Below are 9,291 nucleotides of genomic sequence, written 5' to 3' on the forward strand. Positions count from 1 at the left end.
CAAAAGGCCAGTCTGTTTGGCAATGACACGGATTACAAGGAGTAGAGTGTTAACAGACTACTCTAAACAGACTGGTACAATACACTATTAACACTCATATAGAACTGGTTACATTACTGAGAGAAGATGTTGTTTAGTATTAACTCAGTTTTTGTATTAGGGGAAGACTTGCTGGGTGTGTGGTGTGTGGACCCCACGTATTTATAGAGAAATACATAAATGATATACAGGAAAAGAAAAGGCCATGACATTTATCAAATGAATTTGTCTGTTTTCAGAAGTGCAGTAACTGTATGTAAAATATTCTTTGTATGCATCTTATGCATTCATATCATAAAATGTCATAGTAATATCAAACCCCTTCGTTGCATTTTGACTACATTTATATGTATGTGTTATACTGTATTAGAATGTATTTAGCTAACATTTATTTTCAATCTGGGATTTCATGTATACTGTAGCTATCAGCTTGTGGGGGAGGTGTGCTGTCACCTAACCACCGAAAGTGACTTTCTGAATGAGACTGTGAGACCACCACAGTTGTACAGTAAAACCACAACACACCTGCAAGCTCACACGCACACACAGACCCTAACAGAAAAATCACATGATTTCACATGTGGATTAACCACTGAACACCTGGTATGGTGCTATGTGAGTTAAAGTGTGGATGCATAAAGTTAACAACCTATAATTCATTTACAGCTGGAGTCAAGTGACAAGTCTACTTGATTTGCAAGGAAGAACATATAACTAACTAGAAAGGAAGGAAAGTTCATAGATCAAGGTTGACAGTGTTTTTTCACGAGGTGTGTAGGTGGCAGTTGGCCAAACGTCTAATTTTGACTTGTGTTTGTGAGATCATGTTGATATTGTCACATGTCAGACTATGTCAAATGTTCATCGATGGGCCAGTGGTTCCATGGAAATGTTGCATGTGTTCATGTCGTTATTAGTCTATAGTACTGTGTGACATTTTGGCTGTGTTTACACATGCAGCCCAATTATGATCTTTTGTCTTTTTACTGGCAAAATATGTGATTTGTCAAAAGACCAATTATTGGGCAAAGATCAGAATTGGGCTGCCTGTATAAACGCAGCCAATGTGACAGACACTTTAGGCCAGCAAATGCACAGCCATTCTCTGACATTAAAACCTGGTTGCTGTCCAAGAAATGTCAAGGAACAAAGAAACTGGTCAGCTAACATACCAGAAATGTTGAAATCAATTTAACCAAAAAGGTCAAATCAGCTGAAAGTTAGGCTGCCAAAAAAACAACATTGAACAATGTTATCATCAACACATCCGTCATATTAAATAAGACATTAAAATAATTGTGTCAAACAGGCCTCAATTAATTAATTGTAATAAATAAGCATAATAAATGTGAAAGTAAGAATTTGTAAAGTTTTTTTTTTACATGACATGTCACTCCATCCCATGATCCTTCGCCTCACTTCGCCTGGTAACTGAATCTGGATCAGTTTGGGTTTCTATTACAGTAACTCAGATGACCTGCTGTCAGGTGGACAACATGTCATTCTGGTAACTGACTCTGGGTCAGTTTGGGTTTCTATTACAGTAACTCAGATGACCTGCTGTCTGGTGGACAATGTGTCATTCTGGTAACTGACTCTGGGTCAGTTTGGGTTTCTATTACAGTAACTCAGATGACCTGCTGTCTGGTGGACAACGTGTCATTCTGGTAACTGACTCTGGGTCAGTTTGGGTTTCTATTACAGTAACTCAGATGACCTGCTGTCTGGTGGACAACGTGTCATTCTGGTAACTGACTCTGGGTCAGTTTGGGTTTCTATTACAGTAACTCAGATGACCTGCTGTCTGGTGGACAACGTGTCATTCTAGTAACTGACTCTGGGTCAGTTTGGGTTTCTATTACAGTAACTCAGATGACCTGCTGTCTGGTGGACAACGTGTCATTCTGGTAACTGACTCTGGGTCAGTTTGGGTTTCTATTACAGTAACTCAGATGACCTGCTGTCTGGTGGACAACGTGTCATTCTGGTAACTGACTCTGGGTCAGTTTGGGTTTCTGTTACTATATATGATGTTGAAGATTATCATGTTACATGGCATATTTGTGGTCTAAGAAATAGCATTTATTTTCTTATTTATTATTTTGCCTTTATCTAACCAGCCATACAATGAGAAAACATTTACATTAGCAACCTTTAGGTTCCTCTGATGATCTAGAAAAACTCACAGTGTGATCACTGTGAATGGTCCTATGTGGCTCAGTCGGTAGAACACGGCGCTTACAACGCCATGGGTCGTAGATTTAATTCCCGCTGGGGCCATCCATATGAAAAATGCATGGCTGTAGGTTGCTTTTTGATTAAAGCGTCTGCTAAATGGCATATTATCATTATTATGTAACAAATACTGCTATTTTTTGGTTCCCACTGGTGTCATTCATGATCCTGTTCAATGTTGATACAGGAATATACCTAATGGGCATTCTTAACTCAAATTCTTCTCTATTTCAGTTCCCGTTTGGATATAAATGAACATGACCTATAGCAGTTATGCTCACTCAGATACTTTACTCTCTGTGCTGGCGGATGGCATTTTGCTTGTCTGGAGTACTAATGAGAACTCGCCACCAGAGGGCAGCACTGTCCATAGCTGCAAGTAAGTGGTTCACATTGACACCTCTGCATCAGCACATCGAAAAACAATGTGCATTCTAAGTTTCCCACGCCATGACCAATTACAATGAAAACATCCTCTATGGGGTGGACACTGATGATAGTCTACCACAAATATCAACAGAGCAGCAACACTTAACTCAGCAGGGAGACTTAACAGGGAGCCTACCTGGGAGCGTTGGAGGCATCTTCGATTACACATAACTCAAAATTCACAGCTCGTTCCCACTTTATAGGTGACAAAGTGTCAAATGGGGGTGGAACGGAATGGAATGAAAGGTCTTTGGATTGAGGCTGGAAAAGAACTCCAACCTTGAGAATTTGGAACTGAATTCTGTTTCAATTAATTTGCGCCCCACAAAACTATGTTGTTTACAATGATAACTCAAACATGATCATTTCAAGTGTCACATATACCTTCAGGCATTTGTTTATCCCCAGCTTTCCCAGCAGGCTAAATTGGACATGTAATGTGACTCTTACGGAATTTTCTGGTTGTAAATTGATCTTAGGAAAAGACAGTTGTATGCATGACAACGTCAACACGTGATAGGAAACATATTTTGGACAGATAACAAAAATGTCCTTTTACAACCAGACGTCCTGGTGATATCATTACAACCAGTTAGTTAACAACCAGATACTCTGATGATATCATTACAACCAGTTAGTTAACAACCAGACGTCCTGATGATATCATTACAACCACTTAGTTAACAACCAGACGTCCTGGTGATATCATTACAACCAGTTAGTTAACAACCAGATACTCTGATGATATCATTACAACCAGTTAGTTAACAACCAGACGTCCTGATGATATCATTACAACCAGTTAGTTAACAACCAGATACTCTGGTGATATCATTACAACCACTTAGTTAACAACCAGACGTCCTGGTGATATCATTACAACCAGTTAGTTAACAACCAGACGTCCTGGTGATATCATTACAACCAGTTAGTTAACAACCAGACGTCCTGGTGATATCATTACAACCAGTTAGTTAACAACCAGATACTCTGATGATATCATTACAACCAGTTAGTTAACAACCAGATACTCTGGTGATATCATTACAACCAGTTAGTTAACAACCAGATACTCTGGTGATATCATTGCTCCAGTTTTGCCTCTGGGTTCATACTTTTTACTTTATGCTGACTGGTCCATATAATAATGAAATAATTGGCCCATTTAATGATTAATAAGTGTTATTATCACTCAAAGAAATCCAGACAGATAGTGAAAGAAAGTCTGAATTTACCATAAAAATATTTATTGATAATTATATTATTTCTTGACAAAAGCAAGAGAAAGGACACACTAAGATTCGACTTTTAAAACGACAAAAAATGGTATGTATAAACAAACGACAGTAACAACAATGGAACACATTAAAATGATGAAATGCTTGATCAGCCGTTTGATATGCTGGGCTGATTGATGTTGTTGACTTACCGTAGTGTTTCCCTTCCTCTAACTAAACTATTAGTTCATATATAAACCAATACTATCAAACACCTTTATGTTCGCCTCCCTCATCCATTCTTCAATCATTTCTCATCCGTACCTCAACCATCCTTTAAGAAAGCACAACTAAAGTATTTCCAGAGCGCTGGCCAAATGAAGATTACATTTCAGAAATGCACATTAAAAAAAAAAAACTTTGAAAAAACAAACAGCATTATGATTACAGTCACAATCCAAATCCATACACAGCCAGTCCGATGGTCGCATGTCCATTTGTTTACATGCAGATAACTGCCCAGATAATATGGACGAGGATGAATACAGTGTCAACACAGAGAAGATAATCTGCAGTAGGGGGGTGTAGTGTAACAGTGGGCTACCAGATATCATCCATCTTTATTTGCTCTTCCCTGTGTCCAAAAGAAGTCTCTACCCCCTCTGCCTTTCTGTCAAAACCAGGTCACTGTTGCCAGCACCATGCCAGTGGCCTCCAATGTCTCTATGCTGCCGCAGCCACACAGCTGAGCCCCGAGCAGCGATAGGAGAGGAGAGGCCAGACGCCACAGAACACAGAGCATTGGTCACCAAAGCTGTACCCTTTTCTCTCTGTCTCTCTCTTTCTCTGCTCTGCTCTCCACGAGTCCAGCCTATGAGTCCTTATCTCCACGGTGTAAACACGCCGACCTGGACCCTCTTGGCTGGCACTACGGGCGACGAGAAGGTAGTGGGTGAGGGATAAAGAGGGACGAGGGGACGGGGAGGAGGGGGAAGAAAGGGCGCTTCAATGGTAGAGTTCCAGAGGTCCAAATTGGATCTGGTAATGGCTGGTCGGTGGCGACGGAGGGTCGTTAAAACCAGTACAGCTCCTTCCCTTTCTTGTGATGCTGGAGGCCTGGGGATGGAAAAAGAGAAAGCAGAAAACAATGAGAACGAGGCCAAACGGTTGTCCTGGCTGCTCCTGCTCTTTAATCCAAACAGTTTATTGGTCAAAGCTAATAGTAAGGACATTGATGTGGGGTGTGTGTGTGTGTGTGTGTGTGTGTGTGTGTGTGTGTGTGTGTGTGTGTGTGTGTGTGTGTGTGTGTGTGTGTGTGTGTGTGTGTGTGTGTGTGTGTGTGTGTGTGTGTGTGTGTGTGTGTGCGCGCGTGTGTGTGTGTATGACACTAATTCCCTGTTTATTCCATAGAACTGCAGCAAAGACACATACAGTATAACTGTGCCCTACAGTATATAGCTCAACAACAACTGTGCCCTACATTATACAGCTCAACGACAACTGTGACCTTCAGTATATAGGTCAACGACAACTGTGACCTACAGTATATAGCTCAACCACAACTGTGACCTACAGTATATAGCTCAACCACAACTGTGACCTTCAGTATATAGCTCAACGACAACTGTGACCTACAGTATATAGCTCAACCACAACTGTGACCTACAGTATATAGCTCAACCACAACTGTGACCTACAGTATATAGCTCAACCACAACTGTGACCTACAGTATATAGCTCAACGACAACTGTGACCTACAGTATATAGCTCAACCACAACTGTGACCTACAGTATATAGCTCAACCACAACTGTGATCTACAGTATATAGCTCAACCACAACTGTGACCTTCAGTATATAGCTCAACCACAACTGTGACCTACAGTATATAGCTCAACCACAATTGTGACCTTCAGTATATAGCTCAACCACAACTGTGACCTACAGTATATAGCTCAACCACAATTGTGACCTACAGTATATAGCTCAACCACAACTGTGACCTACAGTTTATAGCTCAACGACAACTGAAATGACTAACAATCTCGTTCTAAGCCACATTGACAAACGATATTGAAAAGTACATTTCATTGGGGTGGCAGGGACACATTTATCAGTATCAATATACTTTCTAGGGGCTCAAAGATCAGCTTACCAATGCTAATGTCAGGTCATAAGGCTGTGGAGTGTTTGAGGTTCATAGTGTTAACAGATCTGTGGGATTATGGACACGCAGCTGGCTGTGGCTGCAGCAGAAAGGACTACTACTGAAACGCTGCAGGAGGTTGTGGTTGTTGTGGTTGTTGTTGTGGTTGTTGTGGTTGTTGTTGTTGTTGTTGTGGTGGTTGTTGTTGTGGTTGTTGTGGTGGTTGTAGTGGTTGTTGTGGTTGTGGTTGTTGTTGTGGTTGTTGTGGTGGTTGTTGTGGTGGTTGTTGTTGTTGTGGTTGTGGTTGTTGTGGTGGTTGTTGTTGTGGTGGTTGTTGTGGTTGTTGTTGTTGTGGTTGTTGTGGTTGTTGTGGTGGTTGTTGTGGTTGTTGTTGTGGTTGTTGTGGTTGTTGTGGTTGTTGTTGTGGTGGTTGTTGTGGTTGTGGTTGTTGTTGTGGTTGTTGTGGTGGTTGTTGTGGTGGTTGTTGTGGTGGTTGTTGTGGTTGTTGTGGTTGTTGTTGTGGTTGTTGTGGTTGTTGTGGTTGTTGTTGTGGTGGTTGTTGTGGTTGTTGTTGTGGTGGTTGTTGTGGTTGTTGTTGTGGTGGTTGTTGTGGTTGTTGTTGTGGTTGTTGTTGTGGTTGTTGTTGTGGTTGTTGTGGTGGTTGTTGGGGTGGTTGTTGTGGTGGTTGTTGTGGTTGTGGTGGTTGTGGTTGTTGTGGTTGTTGTTGTTGTGGTGGTTGTGGTGGTTGTGGTTGTTGTGGTTGTTGTTGTTGTGGTTGTTGTGGTTGTTGTTGTGGTTGTGGTTGTGGTGGTTGTTGTTGTTGTGGTTGTTGTGGTTGTTGTTGTGGTTGTTGTGGTTGTTGTTGTGGTTGTTGTGGTTGTTGTGGTGGTTGTTGTGGTTGTGGTTGTTGTTGTGGTTGTTGTGGTGGTTGTTGTGGTGGTTGTTGTGGTGGTGGTTGTTGTTGTGGTTGTTGTGGTTGTTGTGGTTGTGGTTGTTGTGGTTGTTGTTGTGGATGTTGTTGTGGTTGTTGTGGTGGTTGTTGTTGTGGTTGTTGTGGTGGTTGTTGTGGTTGTTGTTGTGGTTGTTGTTGTGGTTGTTGTGGTGATTGTTGTTGTGGTTGTTGTTGTGGTGGTTGTTGTGGTTGTTGTTGTGGTTGTTGTTGTGGTGGTTGTTGTTGTTGTTGTGGTTGTGGTTGTTGTTGTGGTTGTGGTTGTTGTTGTGGTTGTTGTTGTGGTTGTTGTTGTGGTTGTTGTGGTTGTTGATCTGGTTGTTGTTGTTGTTGTGGTTGTTGTTGTAGTTGTTGTTGTGGTTGTTGTGGTTGTTGTTGTTGTTGTGGTTGTTGTTGTTGTGGTTGTTGTTGTGGTTGTGGTTGTGGTTGTTGTGGTTGTTGTGGTTGATGTTGTGGTTGTTGTGGTTGTTGATGTGGTTGTTGTTGTTGTTGTTGTTGTGGTTGTTGTGGTTGTGGTTGTTGTGGTTGTTGTGGTGGTGGTTGTTGTGGTTGTTGTGGTTGTTGTGGTTGTTGTTGTTGTGGTTGTTGTTGTGGTTGTTGTTGTGGTTGTTGTTGTGGTGGTTGTTGTTGTGGTTGTTGTTGTGGTTGTTGTGGTGGTTGTTGTGGTTGTTGTGGTTGTTGTTGTGGTGGTTGTTGTGGTGGTTGTGGTGGTTGTTGTGGTGGTTGTTGTTGTGGTTGTTGTTGTGGTTGTTGTGGTTGTTGTGGTTGATGTTGTGGTTGTTGTGGTGGTTGTTGTGGTGGTGGTTGTTGTGGTTGTTGTGGTGGTTGTTGTTGTGGTTGTTGTTGTGGTTGTTGTTGTTGTTGTGGTTGTTGTTGTGGTGGTTGTTGTTGTGGTTGTTGTTGTGGTTGTTGTTGTGGTTGTTGTGGTTGTTGTTGTGGTTGTTGTTGTTGTGGTGGTTGTTGTGGTGGTTGTTGTTGTGGTTGTTGTTGTGGTTGTTGTTGTGGTTGTTGTTGTGGTGGTTGTTGTGGTTGTTGTTGTGGTTGTTGTGGCGGTTGTTGTTGTTGTGGTTGTTGTGGTGGTTGTTGTGGTGGTTGTTGTGGTGGTTGTTGTGGTTGTTGTGGTGGTTGTTGTGGTTGTTGTGGTTGTTGTGGTTGTTGTTGTGGTGGTTGTTGTGGTTGTTGTTGTGGTGGTTGTTGTGGTTGTTGTTGTGGTTGTTGTGGTGGTTGTTGTTGTGGTTGTTGTGGTTGTTGTGGTGGTTGTTGTGGTTGTTGTGGTGGTTGTTGTTGTGGTTGTTGTGGTTGTTGTGGTGGTTGTTGTGGTTGTTGTGGTGGTTGTTGTTGTGGTTGTTGTGGTTGTTGTGGTTGTTGTGGTGGTTGTTGTGGTTGTTGTTGTGGTGGTTGTTGTTGTGGTTGTGGTGGTTGTTGTGGTTGTTGTTGTGGTGGTTGTTGTGGTGGTTGTTGTGGTTGTGGTTGTTGTTGTGGTTGTTGTTGTGGTGGTTGTTGTTGTGGTTGTTGTGGTTGTTGTTGTTGTGGTTGTTGTTGTGGTTGTTGTGGTTGTTGTTGTGGTTGTTGTGGTTGTTGTTGTGGTGGTTGTTGTGGTGGTTGTTGTTGTGGTTGTTGTTGTGGTTGTTGTGGTTGTTGTTGTGGTGGTTGTTGTTGTGGTTGTTGTGGTGGTTGTTGTGGTGGTTGTGGTTGTGGTTGTGGTTGTGGTGGTTGTTGTTGTTGTGGTTGTTGTTGTGGTTGTTGTTGTGGTGGTTGTGGTTGTTGTTGTTGTGGTTGTGGTTGTTGTTGTGGTGGTTGTTGTTGTGGTTGTTGTTGTGGTTGTGGTGGTTGTTGTTGTGGTTGTTGTTGTGGTGGTTGTTGTGGTTGTTGTTGTGGTGGTTGTTGTGGTTGTGGTTGGCTCAGCTGTAGTAGAGAAAAGACTCCATACCTGCGTCCATGTTGATGGCCATCTCTCCTGGGGGCAGCAGGCCCGGCCAGGGGGCGGTGGCGTCCAGCTTGCTGATATCGTAGGGGTGGTGTCCGGGGAGGGTGCCCAGGTGGGAGGGTCGCATGGTGGGCATGAGAAGGGGGCCATATGGGTGGTGGGGCTCCAGGCCACTGGGGGAGTAGAGTTCATGGAAGGGCCTGGGGGCCCCGTAGACTTGGCCCTGTGCGTAGCCCCACCCCTCTGCTGGGTGCAGGTGCGAGTGGGGGTGAGTGTGTGGGTGAGGAAGGCCTGGGTGGAGTCCGGAAGTGTAGGGGTCCATGGAATAGGTGGGCGCTCTGGGCTCGCA

General features: G+C 43.0%; 1 protein-coding gene across 1 annotated transcript in view; it reads right to left on the reverse strand.

Annotated features, from left to right (window-relative positions):
• Positions 1-3,927: 3,927 nt before the first annotated feature.
• LOC115172883 (transcription cofactor vestigial-like protein 2) overlaps positions 3,928-9,291 on the reverse strand; it is a 13,215-nt gene continuing 7,851 nt past the window's right edge. Inside the window, exons 3-4 of the mRNA XM_029730714.1 lie at positions 8,946-9,291; positions 3,928-5,036 (exon numbers count right to left, since the gene is read on the reverse strand). The exon at positions 8,946-9,291 is cut by the window's right edge and continues 83 nt beyond it. Coding sequence (XP_029586574.1) covers positions 4,993-5,036; positions 8,946-9,291 — 390 coding nt within the window. The 3' untranslated portion in view covers positions 3,928-4,992. The remainder of the gene's footprint in view (positions 5,037-8,945) is intronic.

This window comes from Salmo trutta, chromosome 33, assembly GCF_901001165.1.
Source record: "Salmo trutta chromosome 33, fSalTru1.1, whole genome shotgun sequence".
NCBI lineage: Eukaryota > Metazoa > Chordata > Actinopteri > Salmoniformes > Salmonidae > Salmo > Salmo trutta.